Source organism: Ursus americanus, chromosome 3 (genome assembly GCF_024610735.1).
Source record: "Ursus americanus isolate L20-20 chromosome 3, mUrsAme1.1.p, whole genome shotgun sequence".
NCBI lineage: Eukaryota > Metazoa > Chordata > Mammalia > Carnivora > Ursidae > Ursus > Ursus americanus.
In genome coordinates, this window is record NC_142129.1 from 82,763,407 (window position 1) to 82,787,420 (window position 24,014).

Sequence of the window (24,014 nt, forward strand, 5' to 3'; positions counted from 1 at the left end):
CTGTGAGACATGCTACAGGTACTCAGTTCATGTCAGGTGAGGCATGATAAGCAAAGCACATTGCATGAGAAAGAGATCAAAAACAGATTGGCCACTTAGATTTAAGAAGCAAAAGGAACATAAACTCATACTCTTGTGGGAAATTGGAATTTTGATGTTTATTTTTCCTGTCTCTTTTGTTTGCCTTTAGACAATCTGACAGGTTTTATTTAACTTTTGGCAAGTTTCATCTTACACAGGATAAACTAATGTTCCGGGGCAGCTTAAAGGTTGGGAGGGGCCTCCAAAGGATTATCTTCCTTTGGACACATTCTCTTATAGTTCTTCTCTGTGGATGTTCAACATGAAAATAACAGATGTGCGCATTCATTTAGCAAGTCTATCTGCTTCAATTGTCCAAAAATAGTTCTCCCCACTGGGAGTGGGCAAGAAGCCAGGACTGGTGTTGGGTGTTCTCAGTTTCAGTTAGTTATCAGCCAAGGAAACATGGCACCCATGACTCCAGTATCCCTTGGAACCTTACAGACTATGGGAAAATGACAAGATGTCAAATCTCACATCCTTTGAAGTCCGCCAAATTGCTAATTCTATTGAAGTGCCTCTGCAATTGGGAACACACTAAGGCAAGGAACGACAGGGAATACTGAGCTTATTTCTTTTGCTCACAGCCTTGAAGAGAGAATAATGCCTAGGTATCTTGGTAGGAGTTTGTGACTCTTGGTTAATTCCAAGTACCTTAGGTCTCTTAAGGGTATGTTGTTCTATTATAAATTCTAGGAGACCATTCTTGGCATGGATAGTCATGAAACACAGATTTCTGTAACAAAGCTCTTCCTTATTCTAGATTTTGTGGGAGTTGCTTTTTCCACAAGGTACCAGATACTTTCTTCTTAATTCTACCATAGGAATTCCTTGGTTTCCTCTCCCCAAACCCTGTAAAATGATTCTGAACCTGGGACCTTCTGGGATCTTCATCACCAAAAGCTTTGTCAATTATTTCCTAACAGTAACCTGAAATATTGGATGAGGTAAAGAATTTTCTTGAGCAGTGTGGCCAAGAGATAGTGTCCAAATGTCTGGATGTCCTGTCTCCCATGCAGATTTCAGTGCATCCGCTGCATCAAAGGCCAAAGATTAAGGCCATTTTGGAAAGGGATCCTCTGTTTGTTGCTTCCCTCGCAACCAAGAACATAACTGTATCCCTGGAGAAGAGGTGGAGTTATTGAAATCTCATACTTTGACAATCTTTGAATGATTTAATCTTAGAAACCAAATAGAAATCCATGTTGGTTTTTTTTTTAAACATTGTTGCTATGTGGAGCCAACACATCTAATCCATCTTTGGCATTATAAGTCAGTATGTGTCAAAGGCCACTGGAACCACTAAACTACCAAGGGGGTGGAGTCTATCAACTGGTGAGAATGATTGACGAAAATCTTGCATAAACAACATTTTTTAACTGGTCAGAAGGCTTAGTGATTCAAAGTAAAAGTTTGAAATCAGAAAAGAGTCTCTGGGGAGTAATTCACTTCTTGCTCCTAGGGCAAGAATGAATCGAACATGAATGTTAGGTCAAGACATGAATCCAGTTCTGCTTACACTTTAGAGAGACATGTCCAGAAAAGGCTGTCAATGGGCCATTCTTGGAGAGGAGGACTCAGAAATGTTGCTGAACGAGGTGGGTACTCATAGGCCTTTCTGACTTGAGTATCCATATTTGCTCCACAGTAGCTGTGAGGGTTTCAGCTCTCTAGCACAGGTAATGCAGGGTACAGGACTAAGAACCTTAGCCCCCACGTGGACTCACCCTGGAGCAGCTTCACATCTACAGAACCACTTGACTTCCTGAGAAATTCTGGATCGGGCTGAAAGCCAAACGAACAGCAGTAGATCTATGTCTGCTGCTCTCCCAGCTGTAAAGTAGTTCATGATTTGCCCCGTACAGCTACCCTTCCCAGTTGCTTATTCCTTGATCCCTCTTCTCTTACTTCTCTATTTATAAATCAAGATAAATCTGTTACTAAAGTAAAGGTCAAATAAAAAGCAAAATCGAACATTTGTAACACAAGAGAACAGATACAAGAGGTTAAAGGTTAAAACAGAAAAAGTTAAAGGAGAAAAGGAACTTGTGATCTCAAGTGTCCAAACTGTTAGGTCAAGATTAAGGATCTCAAAAAAGAAGGGACTGTAAGAGAAGAATGAGGGACGTGGATGTTCTAGCATCTTTACTGCTGCTTATGCCCCATAAACAAAAGTTGTCAAATACTTTTGTGATCATCAGAGAACATGATGTTAACCTAGGCTACAGCTAGGCTCTTAAAATTCATCAGTGGTGCCATTTGGGAGATGTCAGTAAACCAGCTTGTGAAGAATATATGCAACAGTTAGGCAGAAAAGACACAAGAGAGTCAATAAAGCTGAACCATTACCACATGCCTCTTATTTTTCTTACGTAGTCATAAATACCACCCACTGCATTCTGGTGCAGGGCTTTAAAACACAGGTATCTATCTCTGTTAGAGATACTATTTTTTTAATAATTAAAGATAAGAGGAGGCCATGTCTGGGTTTGAAGAACAGTGATAATATCTAAATCTGAATCTTCCCTTCCTCTCAAACCATAAAATCTGTGGAAGGAACAAACAAAACTACACTGTGCTCATACATTCCTCATTACGAGGAGACAAAGAACACTACAACCTTCAAATTACTAAGTAGAGTAAAAACAGAAATGAATTCCGACAGAGCTCCCTTAGCCTGCCTGCAGCCACCATAAGCCTCTAGATTGAGAGAGTAGGAAAGGGGACCCTGTCATAAGAGTGGCAGGGCAAATAGCACTTAAAGGAAGCACAGACAGAAGCACTCACAAGAAGAGAAAATGTAGCAATGAATGCCAAAATACTGAATATGTCGTGGTAGTTCATAGCCCTGGTTATATGACTGAGCTATGGGAGAGAGCTTGAAAACGAGGGTACCACAAATCTCCCAGGCAGCCAGATGCGAGGATATCCTTAACCGTGTCTTCACCCTCATCCCTGTCCAAACTATTCACACTTCCATCAATTTTACTACTTCGGTGTTCTCCAACCCATTCCCTTCTCTCTAGCCTCACTGGTACTGTTCTTGTCAGGCTGCCTCTCTCTCTCCCCTGGGCTATAATAAAAACCTCTTCACTTATATTCCTTCTGTAAATCTTGATAGCTGTCCTCTCTCCCCACTGTCCTTCAGTTACTTCTACATTTCTTCTTAAAGTGATTTTCCACCAGATAAGCTTTCCCTGGCATTCCCATGCTGGATTAAGTAGTGCATCAATGGAATCCTCCCATAGATTTATCACAGGATAAAAGCCAGAATTCTCACTCTGGAATTAGACTTTATACCCTAGCTCATGTGTTTACTTGTTTCATGACTTAGGGCAAGATTCTTAACCTCTTTGAACCTCAATTTCCTTATCTATAAAATGGAATTAAAAGTATTACCTTCCTCATAAGGTACCTAATTAATACACAGGACATACTTAGAACAGTGCCTGTCATGTGGCAGGTGTTAAATTGTTAGCTAACAATCACCACATGGTGTTGGATTTTTCTGTTTATAAGTCTGCCTATTTGACTAGACCTAACCTCATCATTTAAAAAAATTTTAGAATGATTTTTGTTTTCAAAAAATGAATAGATTATCTCAGTGTCCACTACATTGAAAGTCCAGTCCAGATGTTTTTAGTTCAACCACTGAGCAAGATTTTCACAAAATAAATCTGAATGGGACAGTGAGTATTGTCTTACATGAAAGCGTGGAGTCATTCATCTAAGTTGAACTTAATCATTTAAGTTTTTGCCAACTCGGTGATTGCAAGTAATATTCTAAGGTTGTAGTAAGGAAGCTTAAAAATCTTTATGAGTGGACACAAAGTACCTGAACTCTGGGGAGCCATAGGTTCCGTCTGTATGAGCACAACCAGCTTACCAGGCTACACATTGCAGGGAGCTCAAAGAGAGCAAGCTCATGAAATTCAAGGTGCAGTGCTCACTAGCAATGGCTGCCTACCTGCCCAGCTCACAGCTCTCTGATCTTGGCTCCAGAGCCCTCCTGTTCCTGGCTTCATTCCTGGGTTCTCAAGATCTGATTCAAGCCTAATTTACATTTATCAGCCCTTTGGGATGCTACTGATTCAGCCAGTGTCCATGAATCCAGAAGTAATGTTTTTATTTTATTTTATTTTTTAAACTTTTTTATTATGTTATGTTAGTCACCATACAGTACATCATTAGCTTTTGATGTAGTGTTCCATTATTCATTGTTTGTGTATAACACCCAGTGCTCCATGTAATACGTGCCTTCCTTAATACCCATTACCAGCCTAGTCCAATCCCCCCACCCCCCTCCCTTCTAAATCCCTCAGTTTGTTTCCTGAAGTCCATAGTCTCTCATGGTTCATCTCCCCCTTTGTTTTCCTCCCCTTCATTTTTCCCTTCCTTCTCCTAACGATCTCCCTGCTATTCCTTATGTTCCACAAATAAGTGTCAAAGTTTTTAAATGTTGAAATAATCAAGAATAATATCTCATGACATGTGAAAATTATATGAAATTCAAGTTTTATTGTCCATAAAGTTTTATTGGGCCACAACCACTGTCATTTATTTATGTACTGTCTGTGGCTGTTTTTCACTCCACACCAGCGAAGTTGAACACTTGTAACAGAAACTGTATGGCCTACAAAGCCTACAATGGAAGCTATCTGGCCCTTACATGAGAATGTTATAGAAAAGTAACGAGAAAAGATGACTCCTATTATGGAGTGCTAGTTCCTGCCTTCCTCATAATTATAGCCACTATAGGAGAAATGAATTGTTACGATGCTTTGAATACTGATCACCATTTATTTTGTCTTAGCCTAGGAATGTATATAATCTTGTAGGATCTCTATATACAATTTGTGTATAATAAATATACAGACACATTGACATGTGTGTAATCTAATATACACTAAAATGTATACATATGTTAAATGTACACATATGTACATGTAAACATTCAATCTAATATTGCTAAAACTTATATACATTTAATTTGCACGCAGGTACTATACACAGGTATACATTGACATACATATTTACGTATAAACACATACAAACACACACTTTTCACTGCATTTTTATTTTCCCCTCTCCAATGCCCTTTCTTAATCAACTACCTCAGCTCACCAACACCGAAAAAATAAATAAATTTTTGTCCTACAAAAAAAAAAATTTTTGTCCTACAAAAGTTTTGTCCTGCAAATGATCTACATAAAGAAAAATATGTACATTCATATGTATGACTATTTCCGTAATGTATTTATAGCATACTTCATTCCCAAAAAAGGGAATGAGAGCTATAAACTAGATAAAGGAGTGCAAAAAGCAACTAAATAATTGCATTTATTCCATTGGTTTTATCCAAACAAGAAAGAACTTCCATTTTATCTGTATTGCAACATCCCAATTAAACCAATTCTTTTGCCAAACTTGACAGTTTGTTGTTTAATTAAGTACATAAAATGCTCAAGGAAAAGGTTTCTTGAGAAATGCTCCATGATGAAGGTATCAAACATCTTTTCCAAAATACGTGTGCCTTTCAAGAGCACCAAATAATTTTAGTTTAACATGATCATTGAATGTCTAATGTTCTCAGGAAAAAAAACCGAAGTTGGAAGAAGTAATTAAAACCAGATCCTAAGTCAGTACATCTGAGACTCCAGACACTTAATGTGCATGTGCTGTGGTTTCCAGTAAAACACCAAAATGAGGTAATTTTTTATACTTATTATCGTCATGACTCTTGCAAAACCTAACCAGGGTAAAAATGTTTATCTCATTTTTTTCTTAAATCATCATGCTGAATATAAGTTTCAGTGTCTTGTGCTAAAGACAGAATCTCCTGTATTTACCTTTGAGAAGTAACAGGAAAGCAAATTCCTGATAATATGTGGATAATCTAAATATCTCAATGCAATCACCTTGTTTTACCCCCTTCTTTTTGATAAATCCAAATAAGGAATTGTGAAATTGGTTTATGTGTCATTTTCTCCTCTCACCTTCTTTGTCCCATCTCTTTTTGGACTTAATAATTGGGCTGGAGGAGGCACAGGGAGAAAGATTATCATATGCCCAGAAGTGTGAACCTGGGAAACTTAGGAGGGTAAAACTGGTTAACAGCCACAAGATACACACAGACACCCACCAAAAGCAGGGAGGAGAAAATGAGATGATGAGAAAGAGAAAAATTTTTTTCATGAACTTGAATAGAATAGCTGATCTTGTGTAACTAATAATTAAATAATATTGTAATTCCCATGCTCCATATTCCCCCTTTTTATTTTCTCCTTTAGATCACTGAAAAATATATATCAATTTTTATAAGATTACATTTTTTTCACTCATCTGTATGATTGTATAATTAGCATAAGGAAAAATGCTTTTATCTAAAATCTAAGAGCTCCTGGAACCCATAGAGTCAAAGAGAAATAACAGAAAGCACTGGCTTCCTAATACTTAGCCTCATCCCAAGGAACGTTTTAAAAATTAGTTAGTGAGTTGTGTATATTAAGAGGCCATGTCATCACTGTGATAGGTTTCAGTACTTCTTAATGATTTATGGTTAGTGGTCAAATGTAATTGATCACCATAAGAAATATCACCCAGAATTAGAATTAGTAACATGTAAGTGTTTTATTTTAATAACCTTTGTTCTGTCACCTTCTCAAAGACCTTTTGGAAGCCTGATCAGATCATATTCATGGATAAAGTTTTATGTAAATGTATGTTTAACTTTTAAATGAACTGCAGTAGGGTAAATCATTGTTTAACCTTGGAACATTTTAGCTTTTTCTCCTAGTAGATTTTAGGCATCTAAATGTTTTGTAACCTCTTCTGGTATTGTAGAGTTAAAATCTTGTCCTATATGGAAGTTGTTAGTCCTCTCTGGAATTTTTGCTTCGAAGGATACTATTTCTTCTTTTTAACTCTTTATACAGTTGAATATACTACTAGGCAGATTCCTTGGGAACTTGTTAGAACCTTAGTACCCAGAGTCTGAAGGTGGGAGAAAATGACATTTCTTTCTTTTTTTTTTTTTAAAGATTTTATTTATTTATTTGACAGAGAGAGACAGCCAGCCAGAGAGGAAACAAAAGCAGGGGGAGTGGGAGGGGAAGAAGCAGGCTCCCAGCAGAGCAGGGAGCCCAATGCATGTCCTGATCCCAGGACTCTGGGATCACACCCTGAGCCAAAGGCAGCCGCTTAATGATTGAGCCACCCAGGTGCCCTGAAAATGACATTTCTTGACACCATGCCTCTTAAAGGAGATTTCTTAGTGGTGTCACATTTTTTTTCCCTTACATACCACTAATTGCCCAAACCTAATGAAGTACAGCAAAAATAATTTGAAAACAAATCTTTTTCCACTAAGCCATATTGTCAATCAACCATTAGCAATTCTCCATTTCTACTCTTTATTTCCATAAAACTGTAGTTAGATTAGCTTACTGAGAAAGCTATAGGACTTCAGAAAGTCATTAAGCTCTCTAGGCCTTAATTTCCTCCCCTGTAAAATTAGGGAGTCGGTTTAGATGGTTCTAGGATTCCTTCAGCTGCAAAACTCTAGAATTCTGTGCTTAAGTCTAGAGCACCATTTGACCCAGCATCCTCTATAGCTTACCATTTCTATAATATTTTAACACTGTCCTATGAGTCATGTTTGAACTTCCTGTAATGTCCATTTCAAATTCACAGAAGAGAGCTTCTTCAAGTTTATGGTGCTCTGTAGAATTCTCAGCTATCAACTTGCGTTATCTTTCCACTTGTGGGATAAATCCTTTTATCTCAGTAAGAGTTTCTTTAAAAAAAAATTTTTTTTTCCTGGGTTAGCCCTGAGTTTTTATAAGTGGTTGGGGGTTTCAACTCTCAGGACATGTTAAATGGAGCTTCCAGTGTGTTTAACAATTTGCACATTCCTAGGTTATTGGTTCTCTTTAAAAATATTACCTTCCATGATTTACTAATAGGTTACCAGATGTTGTCCTGGTTCAAAACATGTATGGACCTGTGATTGTGGTTTCTCTTCTTTGAACAGCACATTGAGATGCTTAATGTTGTAAAAAACATTACATTGAGGCTTGCTCACAATAGCTATTTTATGGCTTCTAGCGTATCCCTCAAGACATGATCTAGGAAATTTACCTTTCTCATGAGCTCTTAAAGTACCAACTGAGCATGTAATCATTTCTCCTATCCAATTATTTAGCTCATGCTTTCTGTTATGGTAAAATATGCTACCCACTGTGTTTGAGTATCTAATTGTTCCTAATTGTTCCTCATTGTTAAGTACCTGGTATAATTTTTCAAACTCTCCCAATTTTCATGGTTAGATTTTATAACATTTTTATCTACAGAATATTTTCTTTATATGAGAAGACTTTTACCACATTGCATTTCATCACTCTCCAAGTAAAATGTCTACCTATTCTTATTTATCCCATGAGTCTAACATTGGGAAGGGAGAGTAGATAGGAAAAATGAGAAAACAAATTCTCTTAGTCACCTTAAGCTGTGGAGGCCTGTCTAAAGTCCAGGAGTTTATTTTGTCTTAACCAAGATCACATATGAGTTACTACATTTCCAATCCACTTGTTTATTTCTACTGTGACCTACAAAGTTTATTCCGTTTGTGCCTAATTTTTAATCATAATTCTTTAACAGAAGACCTTAATTATCTTACCTGAATTCCGACATCAGTGATTTTATAACATTCAGATAGAGAAAGTTCCTTTAATTTTTTATGTCTGGAAAGTATCATCAAACCCTAAAAATATTTAATATAAAGATCACTTTGTAATTATAATTTAGTACAGACAGTATATTTCTAATAAAATTACCATTTATGTAAACTAAAAATCTAGCTTCATTCTTATATTTCTTTACACTTCAATTATAAATCACTTTGGTTAGGCAACATTATTAAATAAAAATCTCAGGTTGTCTCTAATGTTTTGTAAAAAGTATGACAGAATCCTCCTGAGGGAAGGGGAAGAATAACAAAAATAAACTATCAGGACTACATCAAAATAAAAAGCTTCTGCACAGCAAAGAAAACAACCAACAAAGCTAAAAGGCAACCTACTGAATGGGAGAAGATATTTGCAAATGACTTAGCCAATAAAGGGTTAATATCCGAAATATATAAAGAACTTATACAACTCAAGACCTAAAAGATGAATAATCCAATTTAAAAATGGGCAGAAAACATGAACAGACACATGAAATGATGCTCATTATCACCCATCATCAGGGAAAAGCAAACCAAAACCACAATGAGATATCACCCTACACTTATCAAAATGGCTACAATCAAAAACATAAGAAAACAACAAGTGTTGGTGAGGATGTGGAGAAAAAGGAACCCTCTTGTCCTGTTGATGGGAATACAAACTGATGCATTCACTGGGGAGAACAGTATGGAGGTTCCTCAAAAAGTTAAAAATAGGACTATCCTATCATCCAGCAACTGCAGTACTGGGTATTTATCCAAAGAATACAGAAACACTAATTAAAAGGGATACATGCATTCGTATGTATATAGTGGCATTATTTACAATAGCCAAATAATGGAAGCAGCCTGTCCATCCATAGGTGAATGGATAAAGAAGATATATATATAAAATAAAAAAAGAATGGAGTCTTGCTATTGCGACACCATGGATGGATCTAGAGAGTATAATGCTAAGCAAACTAAGTCAGAGAAAGACAAATACTATATGGTATCACTCATATGTAGAATTTAAGAAACAAACAAGCAGGGACATCTGGGTGGCTCAGTCAGTTAAGCAGCTGCCTTTGGCTGGGGTCATGATCCTGGGGTCCTGGGATTGAGCCCCATGTTGGGCTCCCTGCTCAGCGGGGGGTCTGCTTCTCCCTCTCAGCCTCTCCTCCCTGCTTGTGTCCTCCCTCTCTATCTCTCTCAAATAAATAAATAAAATCTTAAAAAAAAAAAAAAGAAAGAAAGAAAGAAACAAGCAAAGGGAAAAAAAAGAGACAAACCAAGAAACAGACTTTAACTATAGAAAACAGACTGATTACCAGAGGGATTACCAAAAGGGAGGTGGGGGGATGGGTGAAATAGGTGATGGGATTAAGAAGTGCACTTGTGATGAGCATGGGGTGATGTATGGAATTATTGAATCACTAAAAGGTACACCTGAAACTAATATAACACTGTATGTTAACTACACTGGAATAAAAATTTTTTAAAATAGAAATACAAAAAGAAGAAAAGGAGGGCATTGGCTACTTTTTAAATTTCTCCTCCTCCTACCCCAGTACCTAGCATAGGAAGAAGAAAAAAAAAAAAGTGTGACAGAATCCCAGAGCCAGAAAATTCCTTATCTTGTTTCCTGTATCCAGGTACATATAATCTGAATCAATATAAACAAATCTTAAAGACCCCTAAACTTAAAACTTTATTTTGAAGACAGTTCAGGCGGCTAATTAATCTATTTGTCAGTAAATTCTTATTTATGCCTAACCTAAAAAATCTGAAATCTTTAGCTCATTTTATGATGTTTAATTGCTTGGAAAGGGAACAGATCTTTATATAAAGGCCTACAGACATAAAATCATTCATCAATAGCCTACTTTTTCTGTTTAAAAGCTTTGTTTCTTTTTATTTAAAAAAATTGCACTTTTTAGTTCTTAAATTTTTTAATATGTGATTCTGCTGTTCCATTTCTCAGTGCTTTCCCTGCTAAACTGGGGGAACTGACTAATATGCCTTATAGATGTCATTCTCCTGTTTTTGTGTTCAGGATCACTTTTATTACACTTCCTGTGAGGTGGACAAGAGCAATTGCCTATCATTCTGTGGTCCCAGAGCTGCCAGGCAGGGAAAATACCAGAAATGGTACTTTGGTTTGTCCTTTTAAAATTTTATTTATAGGACTGGTTTACATTTTATTGATCTTAAATACAGCATTTGGACCATAATTGAAAATGGGTTATGAAAATATTATATCTTGTTTTTTTCACTGATGCGTATATTACGCCTTTTCATTAAAAAAAAAAAAAAAATCCAGACCAAGGAAAGAAGTGCTTGACAATCTACTTAATTGAAGCCACTGTTTAAATTGCAATTTTTAATTTCATTTAACGGTTTTGTACACCATCCAAAAATAAAATCACTCCATTCATTTTAAAAATTTTATTGCAAATGTGGATTCTTTTGTTAGGAACACATTATGCTTTCTGCCTCCTTGTTTCAAAACAAAAAATTACTAAGCCCTGCGGAGCCAGCACATGTGGATGCTGTTTTATTCTTGTTAGAAGTTTAGATATTCCCCCAACAGAAACCAAATTGTTTAAACAAAAATAATAAGAGATGCAAGGCTTGTCTCATTGCCCTATACCTGATAATAGCTAAGTGTGTTTTATTAGCCTATGGGGAATTTGTTCTATGAAACTATCTCTGGAGTTTTCTTTTTTTTTTTTTCTTTTTTTTTTTTTTTTTACTTTTGTGTAGTCAAGTTAGAATTTTTTAAGATGAACTGGAAATGAGGTACACTTGCTAAGTATGACATTTGTTTATGTTCTCTTTACTACTTTATTCAAGATTACTAAAAGTTAATATTAGCAAATAATCATGGAACACTACATCAAAAACTAAGGATATACTGTATGGTATCTAACATAACATAATAAAAAATTATTAAAAAAAATAAAGACATCATTTAACGTGAAAAAAAATAATTAAAAGTTGATATTAAAATAGAATGTTCTGGGGCGCCTGGGTGGCACAGCGGTTAAGCGTCTGCCTTCGGCTCAGGGTGTGATCCCAGCGTTATGGGATCGAGCCCCACATCAGGCTCCTCTGCTATGAGCCTGCTTCTTCCTCTCCCACTCCCCCTGCTTGTGTTCCCTCTCTCGCTGGCTGTCTCTATCTCTGTCAAATAAATAAATAAATAATCTTTTTTAAAAAAAAATAAAAATAAAAATAAAATAAAATAGAATGTTCTATTTCATCCCTATAATTGTTCATTAAAACATATGGCCTCATTTTAATTAACATAATTAGCCATTAGGTAAATGCAAATCAAAATCACAATGAGATATCACTGCATATCTATGATGATGGTTATACTTTAAAAAGACATAATAAAAAGTGTTGGTGAGGATATGAAGAAATTAAAATTCTCATTCATGGCTAAATAGTCCAGTCACTCTGGATAATCCAGTCTGGCAGTTCTTCAAAAAATTAAACATAAAGTTATCATATGACCCAGCAATTCTACTCCTAGATATATATACCCAAGAGAAATGAAAAAATATGTCAACACAAAAAAACTTGCACTTGAATGTTCCATAGCGGCATCATTCATAATAGAAAAAAACAAAAAAAGCCAAATGTCAATCAACTGTTGAAAGGATAAATAAAATGGGTTCCATCCATATAATGGAATATTATTTAGCAGTAATAAAGTATGATGCATACTATTATAAAGATAAACATTTAAAACATTATGCTGAGTAAAAGAAACCAAACCCAAAAGGCCACAAATTGTATGATTCCACTTATTTGAAAAGTCCAGAATAGGCAAGTATATAGAACCAGAAAGCAGATTAGTGGTTGCCTAGGCTGGGCTGGAGAGTGGGTCAGGGCTAGGGAATGACTGCTTATGGGAAGGGAGCTTCATTTTGAAGTGATGAAAATGTTCAGGAATTTGATTGTGGTGATGATTGCATAACTTGATCATCAATATACTAAAAACCACTAAATTGTACCTTTTGAATTGTTGAGTTTTATAGTAAGTAATTCATATTGCAGTAAAGATGTTTGTAAAAAGTGACTGATATTGTAATTGTATAGCTAAATACAAATTAGAAATATTCCTACAGCACCCTTCAGTCCAAGATGAACAAAGAAATTTCTCAGACCTGGACGGCCAATGTATTAGCAAAACAGGGAGCAAGAGATGTCATCATGCTAATGTGCTGGACAAGTTATCATAGGGCCTTGCTGCTGTAAGTAAACACAACTTTGTAACTGAGCAGCAGCAAATCTAAGCCAGCTGGAGGAGACAAGGCCTCCCCTGAAAACTGTGTGGTGCTAGTATGGGATTCCAGCTTCTCAGAACAAGTGAAATACACCGTTCCAGTCAACAGGATTCATTTTTCAATGGCTTTTTGACTCAGAAGCTTTTCAGATTCATGATCTAAAGAGTATCAGAGCCAGCTAGGTAGGTAGAATGTTGTACTTGGCACCATGAGGTTCATAAATGCCCCAAATCAGGTGTTTTCTGAAACATTTGTTAAGTGCTTGGGATCAAAGTCCTAGGGGTGCCAAACTTTTACGTCTAGGAGGGATAGAAAGGGGAGAGTGGGAAGATAAAGACCAAAATAAAGAGGACTGAAGAACCAACCAAAGGGAGTGACTGGGCCTCAGTGGGGCAAAGGGCAGGTGGATGCTTACTTTTTAGGGAAGTTATAACCAAGAAAATGTAAATCCTCCTTAAACTCCTTCAAATGTCAGCCAAACTCATGAACGTTTCGCTGGAAAGGTTTTGGTTTATTTTACCAAAGTATAGATGGGAATAAGAGGTAATCAGGTGAAGCACAGAGGAAAGCAACTGGTGTGGTAGGCGGGATTGCAGGTTGAATGAGAATGCAAGACCCCAGGAGCTCACGAGAATCCTAAGGAGCAGTTTACTCCTTCATAGGCCTTGGAACTGAGGGATTGGGATCTGAGGGGCTTAGGAATTCCTAGTAATTGGTTTATATTACAGCTGTGGTATCAGGTCCACTGAAGGGAGTGTCAAGACATAAGACTCAAAAGAAAGCGGGCACCAAGTCCCAAGAACCTTGTTATTCTAAGGAATTTGGACTTCATCCTATGCAACAGAGTTAAACAAAGCTTTTCCCCTTTTAAGGAATATGGATTGATACATAAGTGACCATAATGCAAAAAAGAAGAAACATGTGTTTTAAGAGAGGTATGGGGACCACAGAGCAGGGCCTGGCAGTTTAGAAACTTCCATGGAGGAAGGGGAATTTGAATTGAGCCTCAAAGACTAAGTAAGGTCTTGACAAGCAAAATAATAAGAATAGTGTTTCAGGCTGAGGAAATGGCATGAACAAAGACTTCATTAGGAATGTGTGAATTGTTTGGGAAGTAGTTCAGTTTGGGGTCACTGGAAGTAGTGGGAGGGAACACTGAACCCAGCCAGGAACAGCTCCAGGTACATAAGACATTTCAGAGCAAACAAATCCTTGAAAACACTTCTCCCCTACCCTGCCCCCATTTTTACATCTGGAATGATTTAGCTGATGTAAATAGACATCAGCAATGAACTAGTTACCAAGTGTTGGAATGGTGTGTGTGTGTGTGTGTGTGTGTGTGTGTGTGTGTGTGTGTGTACTTAGCATATACCTGAGTCATACACCTATATACCCTTTACCTAAACTCACCAATTATAAACATTTGCTACCTTTTCTTAATTAATGTGTTTGTATGAACATACATAGTTTTATCAATGTATCTGTGAATACAGTTTTATATGTATACATATCATATACATAGTATATATATTTTAAGTCTATATATATATAAATTTCCTTGAAGCATTTTTTTAAAACTGTAAGTTTGTACCTCTAAGTTCCCTTCACCTAATTTGCCCATCCCCCCACCTCCCTGCCCTCTGAACAAACCACCAGTTTGTTCTCTGTATTTGTGTTTGTGTTTCTGTTTGTTAATTTGCTTTATTGTTAAGACTCCCTATAAGTGAAATCGTATGGTATTTGTCTTTCTTTATCTGACTTATTTCACTTAGTAGAATACCTTCTAGGTCCATCCATGTTGTTGCAAATGGCAAGAGCTCATTCTTTTTTATAGCTGAGTAATAATCTAGTGTGCGTGTGTGTGTGTGTGTGTGTGTGTGTGTGTGTGTGTGTGTGTGTGTGGTGTATTCCATTGTGTGTGGAACATTCTTTATCCATTCCTCTATTGATGAATACTTGGGTTGCTTCCGTATCTTGGCTATTGTAAATAATGCTGCAGTAAATATAGGGGTACATATCTTTTCAAATAATGTTTTCATTTTCTTTGAGTTAATATCCAAAAGTGAAATTGCTAGATTGTATGGTATTTCTATTTTTAATTTTTTGAGGAAACTCCACACTATTTTCCACAGTGGCTGCACCAATTTACATTCCCACCAGCAGTGCAGAAGAATTCTCTTTTCTCCACATCCTTACCCATACTTATTACTTCTTTTCTTTTTGATACTAGCCACTCTGACAGAAGTGAGGTGATATCTCATTGTGGTTTTGGTTTGCAGTTCCCTGGTGGTTAGTAGTGTTGAGCACCTTTTCATGTGTCTGTTGGCCATCTGTATATTTCTTTGGAAAAATGTCTCTTCAGGTCCTCTGCCCATTTTTCCATTGGATTCACTGGGGGTCTTTTGGTGTTGAGTTGTATAAGTTCTTTATATATTTTGGATATTAACCCCTTATCAGATATATCATTTGCAAATATCTTCTCTCATTCTCTAGGTGGACTTTTGTTTTGTTCATGGTTTCCTTTGCTCTCCAAGGCTTTTTATTTTGGTGTAGTCCAACAGTTTATTTTTGCTTTTGTTTCTCTTACCTGAAGAAACATATTCATAAATATGTTTCTAAGGCTGATGTCCAAGAGATTACTGCCTGTGTTTTCTTTCATAAGTTTTATGGTTTCAGGTCTCACATTTAGGTCTTTAATCCATTTCGAGTTTATTTTTGTATATGGTATAAGAAAGTGATCCAGTTTCATTCTTTTGCCTTTTTTGTAGCTGCCCAGTTTTCCCAACTGGGGAAAAGACTGTCTTTTCCCCATAGTATAGTCTTGCCTACTTTGTCATGAATTAATTGACCATATAAGTGTAAGTTTACTTCTGGGCTCTCTATCCTGTTCCATTGATCACTGTGTCTATTTTTGTGCAGGAACCATACTCTTTTGCTTACTATAACTTTGTAGTATATCTTGAAATCTGGGATTGTGGTAACTCCAGCTTTGTTCTTTCTCAAGATTGCTTTGGCTATTCAGGGTCTTTTGTTGTTCCATACAAATTGTAGGATTATTTGTTCTACTTCTTTGAAAAATACTATTGGTATCTTGATAGGGATTGCATTGAATCTATAGATTGCTTTGGGTAATATGAATATCTTGACAATATTAATTCTTCTAATACATGAGCATGGAATACCTTCCCATTTGTTTGTGTCATCTTCAATTTCTTTCATCATTGTCTTATAGTTTCCAGAGTACAAGTCTTTCACTTCTTTGGTTGAGTTTATTCCCAGGTATTTAATTCTTTTTGGTGCAATTGTAAACAGGATTGTTTTCTTAATTTTTCTTTCTGCTACTTCATTATTACTATATAGAAGCACAATCGCTTTCTGTATATTAATTTTGTATCCTGCAACTTTACTCAATTCATTTATTACTTCTAATAATTTGGAATGGAATCTTTAGAGTTTTCTATATATAGTGTTGTATCATGTGCAAATAGTGATAGTCTTTACTTTTTCCTTACCAATTTGGATACCTTCTGTTTCTTTTTCTTGTCTGAATGCTATGGCTAGGTCTTCCAGTACTATGTTGAATAAAAGTGGTGGGAGTGGACATCCTTGTCTTGTTCCTCATAGGAAAAACTTGCAGTTTTTCACCATGGAAAATGATGGGTGCTGTGGGTTTGTCATATATGGCCTTTCTTGTGTTGCGGTATGTTCCCTCTAAACTCACATTGTTGAAAAATTTTTTTTCCTTTTTAAAGATTTTGCTTATTTATTTGAGAGAAAGAAAGAGAGTGAGAAAGAGTATGAGAGGAGAGAGGGTCAGAGGGAGAAGCAGACTCTCTGCTGAGCTGAGAGCCGGATGCGTGACTCTATCCTGGGACTCCAGGATCATGACCTAAGCTGAAGGCAGTCATGGCTTAACCAACTGAGCCACCCAGGCACCCGACATTGTTGAAAATTTTTATCATGAACAGATGTCTTTTGTCAAAGGCTTTTCTGCATTTAGTGAGATGATCATATGAATTTTATCCTGCCTCTTGTAAATGTGATGTATCTCATTGATTGGTTTGCAAATATTAAACTATCCTTGCATTCCCAGTATCATTGAATTTAGGTTGCTACTATTTTGTTGAAGATTTTTACATCTATGTTCATCAGTAATATTAGCCTTCTTATCTTACCTTTTCTTTTCTTTTTTTTTTTTTTTTTTGGTAATGTCTTTGTCTGGTTTGGTATCAGGTTAATAGTGGCCTCATAGAATGAATTTGGAAGTTTTCACTCCCCTTCTGTATTTGGAATAGTTTGAGAAGAATAGGTATTTTGTTTGTTTGTTTGTTTGTTTGTTTGTTTGGTAGGATTCATCTGTGATGCCATCTTTTCTTGGACTTTTGTTTGTTGGGAGTTTTTTGATCACCAATTCAATTTTATTAGTCATAATCAGTCTGATCAAAATTTCTATTTCATCTTCATTCTGTTTTGGAAGATTGTAACTTTCTATGAATTTAACCATTTCTTCTAAGTTGTCCAATATGTTGACATATAATTTCCTATAGTATTCTCTTGTATCTTGCTCTTTCTTCTCTTTCATTTCTGAAAATATTTTAGTCCTCTCTCTTCTTTCTTGATGTGCCTGGCTAAAAGTTTGTCAGTTTTTCAAAGAACCAGCTTTTTGTTTATCTTTTCAAAGAACCAGCTTTTTGTTTCATTCATTTTCTTTCTTTCTCTTTCTTTCTTTCTCTCTCGCTCTTTCTTTCTTTCCTTTTTTTGTTTCTATTTCATTTACCCACTCCATTCTTTATTAAGTCCTTCTTTTTACTAATTTTAGGCTTTGTTTGTTCTTCTTTGTCTAATTCCTTTAACTGTAAGTGTAGATTGTTTATGTGAGATTTTTCTTGTTTTTAGGTAGGCCTATATTATAAACTTCTCTCTTAGAATTACTTTTGCTGCATCCCAAAGATTTCAGACTGTTGTGTTTTCATTTTCATTTGTCTCCATATATTTTTTAATTTTCCCTTCTTCATCAACCCATTGGTTGTTTAGTAGCATGTTGTTTAGCCTCCATGTATTTGTGGGGGTTTTTTAGATTTTTTTTTCTTGTAATTGATTTCTTGTAATTTTTTTCTTGTAATTTTCTTGTAATTGTTTTCAGAAAAGATGCTTGATATGAATTCAATCTTAAATTTATTGAGGCTTGTTTTGTGGCCTAACACGTGATCCTAGAAAATGTTCTATGCACATTTGAAAAGAATGTATTCTGCTGTTTGGGGATGAAATGTTCTATATATATCTGTTAAGTCCATCTAGTCTTATTTACAGCCATTGTTTCCTTATTGATTTTCTGTCTGGATGATCTACCCAATGATGAAGTGATGTATGTGTTAAAGTCTCCTACTATTATTGTATTATTGTTAATTTCTCCCTTTATGTCTGTTTAGCTTTATGTATTTAGGTGCTCCAATGTTGAATGCATAGGTATTTGCAATTGTTATATATTTCATATATGTATATGTTATAAATTTGCTTGAACCATTTCAAAATAAGTTTCAGATACCATGATGCTTTACCCCTGAATATTCTGTATGTATTTCTTTAAGGATAAGGACATTTTCCTGTATATATAGTATAATATATATAGTATTTTAATACTTAAAATTAACAGTAACACTATACTATCTAATATAAAGCCAATATATATTTTTTTTATCCAGGACCCAGTCAGAGTTCATTCATTGCATTTAGTTGTCATGTGTCTTTAGCCTTTTTTTCTTTTCTTTAAGTTTTGTCTTAAGACATTGACTTTTATTTTTTAATTTTTTTTAAAGATTTTTGTTTATTTGAGAGAGACAGAGAGAGAATGAATGGTGGGGAGGGGTGGGGGAGAGAGAGAAAGGGGGGGAGAGAGAAGCAGACTCCCTGCTGAGCAGGAAGCCTGATGCGGCACTCGATCCCAGGACCTGGAGATCATGACCCGAGCCAAAGGCAGATGCTTAACCGACTGACCACCCAGGTGCCCCAAGACATTGACTTTAAAGATCACAGATCAGTCATTATGTAGAATGTCTCACATTCTGGATTTGTCTGATTGTTCCTTAAAATTAGATTCTAGGTAAAAAAAAAAAAAATCTGCAAGAATACTTCCTAGGTGCTATTGCATCCCTTTAGTAGGCACATATGTGAGGTGTCCTATTATTGGTGATGCCCTTACTCACTTGATTCAGGTGGTGATTATAGATCCTTCATTAGAGTATATTTTTACTTTTTATTTAATAAGTAATCTTTGGTGTGATTCTTTGAGACAAGAATACTGTTTCCCAAAAACACTTTCAGTCCATGGTTTTAGCATTAATTGGTGATCCTTGCCTAAATCACTTATTTCATTAGGAGTTGCAAAATGCTGATTTTTCTCATTCTACCCTTCCTTCTATATTCATTAGCTCTTTTCTATCTTTTCTACCATCATTTCTCTTCAATTTTGCTGAATATTCTGGGAGGTATTTTGAATAAAATATGATTATTTTAGACATACCTATTATTGCAGTTAATTTTTTGTGTTACCTTAGCAATCTTTAAATTTCCCCAAATTTCTGCTGAGCACCTATACAAGATAAAGTTACTGTTTTTGTTGGGTGATTATGTTATCTTTTGGCAAAAGACAACACACCAAGGAATACAAAAACACCAATATTTTACCTTATTATAAGACTGAACATTTGGTCATAATTTAAAAACAAAACATGTTTTATAAATCAGACTGATGTGAATGAAACCTTATGAAACAAAGCTTAACATTCTGAAAGTAATTTATTCTTTAAAACTTGCTGATGGCTTTTTTTCTGAGACACTTTGTTTTTAGAAAAAGTTTGGAAAGATGGTCTAGGAATATTAAGATTAGAATAAAATACAATGTAATTTATCTGATAGCCACATTGCTACAAATCATCCTTATTTATAGTATGTTTCAGTTTGAAACTGTCAACACTTTAATACAGGCACACCAGAAGAGTAAATAACCATAAATAAACTTCATAATCTGTCCTGCCTATGATTAAAGAAATAATTTCTTGGGGAAAAAACCTACATAAAATTACATAAGACTGCATAGTTTGTTCAACTTTTAATTCATTTTTCTTGAACGGACTTTAAAAGCAGTAGCTTGTAGGCTTTCCAATTAAAATACTAAAACAAATCTCTCTTCCACAATAGTGAGATAAGCCATTGTAAAGATATGGAGAAAATATAAAAATATGACAAATGATTAATAACTACATTATTATAGGGGTGCCTGGGTGGCTCAGTCGTTAAGCGTCTGCCTTCAGCTCAGGGCATGATCCCAGGGTCCTGGGATTGAGCCCTGCATTGGGCTCCCTGCTCTGCTGGGAGCCTTCTTCATCCTCTCCCACTCCCCCTACTTGCGTTCCCTCTCTTGCTGGCTGTCTCTCTCTGTCAAATAAATAAGTAAAATCTTTAAAAAAAAAAAAACTACATTATTATAAGCAATTCATACAAATCAACAGAAGTATTGAGACCCCAATGTATAAATGAATAAAGAATCTCAACAGAAAATTCATATAAGATGAAATATAATTGCAATGATAAGCAGCATATATAGGACAAAATTATTAATATTATTAGAATTTTTTAAAATGCAAATTCAAATAACAATAAAGTTTTAATTCCTAGCTATTTTTGTGAAATTAAAACAGGCACTATTGGTAAAGGAGTGTAAGGCTACCATATTTATGTTATTGCTAATACCAATAAAAATTGCTACAACCCATAGGAAAAGCAAGTGGCCAAAACAACGAAATGTCCTGTTCAAAAGAAGAGAAAATTTGATGGGAGAAAAAGTTTATAACAAGTTCCAAGGCAGGCTACTTGTCTTATTCCTGTTTTTACGTCCAAACTTAGAATTACAGCTTTAAATACAGTAGTATCTAGCTAATTATGTAACCAAAGAAAGAAGAAAAGGACAAAGAAAAGAATGAATGAATAAATGCATGAAATTTCTCAATGTTTGTGAAAAATAATTTAGAATAATTTGGAAAAAACAATACATATGTCCCATTATTAAGTCTTTTTGTACATAAACAAAGAATTATATAAAACATTAACACCATGCTTAATTCCTTTACACAGGCCCACAACAGTTCCGGGCAGTTAACTGTCTGTTCCAAACAAACTATAATAGCACAAAGCACCAATATTCAAGCAAAATACAAGCTATGAATGTTGCCATGTACGACTATATACATGGATGAGCAACTTTGTTTTACAAAAATTGATACTTCCCTATCTTTGTATTACTTGAGCCACCTGTGAAGTTTGACCTTACTGACAATCTCCTGCTTTTTGAAACACCACCTCCCTTGGTTCCCTTGGTAACAGTCTGAACTCCTTCCTTACCTACTCCTCTGGATGTTCATTTTCAGTTTCCTTTGTGGGTTCATCTTTCAAATCCATCCAATAAGTACTGGTGTTTTCTGGAGGCTTGAATTTGACCACTTTTTCCTTCTATCTCATCTGTGGCTTCAACCACGTCAACCGTCTCTGCATCTAGCCCAGATCTCTTTCCTGAGCTCCAGATCTTTCCCAATTAACTAGACACTTGAATGTGCCATAAGCCTCGAACTCAGTATTGTTACTTTCAGAGGACTGGTATTCAAACTGGAAACCACAAAGTTTTAATGGGTTTTTCCTACTCTTTCTGCTAGCTTCAGTAAGGCGTCTGGTTAAAGGTAAATGGCTCATGATGGACTTTTCTTTGACTTAAATACCTTACTCTTTCCTCTGAATTTTGCAACTTTTATGATTCTCTTTTTGGTCCTAGATTTCCGTGGCTGAGAATCCCGTAAATGTGACCTATGCAACTTAATATATTTGATATTTGAATACAATATATTAGAAAACACATTCCATGAAATAAGATGCAATGGAGTACCCAGGAGTCTAGAATAACTGAGAACTCTGATGTAATTATTGGAGGTTTAGATCACGAGAAATCTAAAAAGAACAAAAGGTCCCTAACAGCAAACATAAGAAGCTTCCTTTCTTGCTGCCCCTGCTTTTAAAATTAAAATTCAGTTGGCCAACATAGAGTACATCATTAGTTTCAGATGTAGTGTTTAATAATTTATCGGTTGTATATAACACCCAGCGCTCACCAAATCACATGCCCTCCTTAATAGCCCATCACCCAGTTACCCCATCCACGCACCCCCCCCTCCCTTCTGTAACCCTCAGTTTGTTTCCTGGAGTCCAGAGTCTCTCATGGTTTTTCTTCTTCTCTGATGACTTCCCATTCAGTTTTCCCTCCCTTCCCTTATGATCCTCTGCACTGTTTCTTATATTCCACATATGAGTGAAACTGTATGATAATTTTCTTTCTCTGATTGACTTATTTCACTCAGCCTAATACCCTCCAGTTCTGTCCACGTTAATATAAATGGCATGTATTTGTCCTTTCTGATGGCTGAGGAATATCCCATTGTATGTATATACCACATCTTCTTTAACCATTTATCTGTTGATGGACATCTTGGCTCTTTCCACAGTTTGGCTATTGTGGACATTGCTGCTATGAACATTGGGATGCAGGTGCCCCTTCTGATCACTACATTTGTACCTTTGGGGTGAATACCTAGTAATGCAATTGCTTGGTCGTAGGGTAGCTCTATTTTTAACTTCTCGAGGAACCTCCATACAGTTTCCCAGAGCGGCTGTACCAGCTTGCATTACAACCAACAGTGTAAGAGGGTTCTCCTTTCTCCACATCCTCGCCAACATTTGTTGTTTACTGTCTTGTTAATTTTAGCCATTCTGACTGATGTGAGGTGGTATCTCATTGTGGTTTTGATTTGTATTTCCCTAATGGCCAGTGTTGTGGAGCCTTTTTTCATGTGTCTTGGCCATTTGTATGTCTTCTTTGGAGAAATGTCTGTTCATGTGTTCTGCCCATTTCTTGACTGGATTCTTTGTTTTTTGGGTGTTGAGTTTGTTAAGTTCTTTATAGATCTTGGATACTAGCCCTTTATCTGATGTGTCATTTGCAGATACCTTGTCCCATTACATAGATTGCCTTTTAGTTTTGTTGACTGTTTCCTTTGCTGTGCAGAAGCTTTTTATCTTGATGAAGTCCCAGTAGTTCATTTTTGCTTTTGTTTCCCTTGCCTTTGGAGACATGTCTAGCAAGAAGTTGCTGTGGCCAAGGTCACAAAGTTTTCTGCCTGTGTTCTCCTCTAGGATATTGATGGATTACTGTCTCACATTGAGGTCCTTCATCCATTTTGAGTTTATCTTTGTGTATGGTGTAAGAAAATGGTCCAGTTTCATTTTCTACATGTTTGCTCCCCCCCCTCCCGAGGATAAAATTAGTTGTAAGTTGTGATAGAGGGGATAGAATTTGGGAGAGATTTATGAAAATCTTCGTGTAAATTTTCTGCTTTCAGGTAATGGTTGAATTGGAATATACCTAATTCCTGTGATCCCTTGCCAGACATACTGAGGAACAAAACAAAACAAAACAAAAATGGTGATTTCAAAAGTCAAGTAGCTATGTCTCCTTTTTGTCACTCAGGATTGAAAGGGCCCATAGTGTAGAGAGATGTGTCCTAGTACTGGACTCAAACATGTCGAAAATGGAATTCAGCATCTTGTTTCCAAGTCTTAATCTCTCTCTTACGTTCTTTTTCTGGTTAACTGTACCACCATGTTTGCAGTTGACCAAGTAAAAACTTGGGCATTGTCTATGTTTCCTCCTATCCCCTCTGCTCTCCATAGCCAGCCAATCAATCACCAAGCCCTACCTATATACATTCTAAATATCTCTCATGCATGTGCCTTCTGCCAACACTATCAAAACCTCATTTCTAGCTGTGCGAGTTCTACTCAGAGTTCTTCAGTGGCTCCCATTGCATATAGCACATAGCCTGAATCACTTT

General features: G+C 36.0%; 2 protein-coding genes across 2 annotated transcripts in view; one reads left to right on the forward strand and one right to left on the reverse strand.

Moving 5' to 3' along the window:
* FAM185A (family with sequence similarity 185 member A) overlaps positions 1 to 6,380 on the forward strand; it is a 90,768-nt gene extending 84,388 nt beyond the window's left edge. Inside the window, exon 9 of the mRNA XM_087861156.1 lies at positions 5,675 to 6,380. Coding sequence (XP_087717282.1) covers positions 5,675 to 5,702 — 28 coding nt within the window. The 3' untranslated portion in view covers positions 5,703 to 6,380. The remainder of the gene's footprint in view (positions 1 to 5,674) is intronic.
* Positions 1 to 24,014, reverse strand: part of FBXL13 (F-box and leucine rich repeat protein 13) — a 209,149-nt gene that overhangs the window by 21,473 nt on the left and 163,662 nt on the right. The window contains exon 18 of the mRNA XM_045792187.2: positions 8,759 to 8,842. Within this exon, the coding sequence (XP_045648143.1) occupies positions 8,759 to 8,842 (84 nt within the window). The remainder of the gene's footprint in view (positions 1 to 8,758; positions 8,843 to 24,014) is intronic.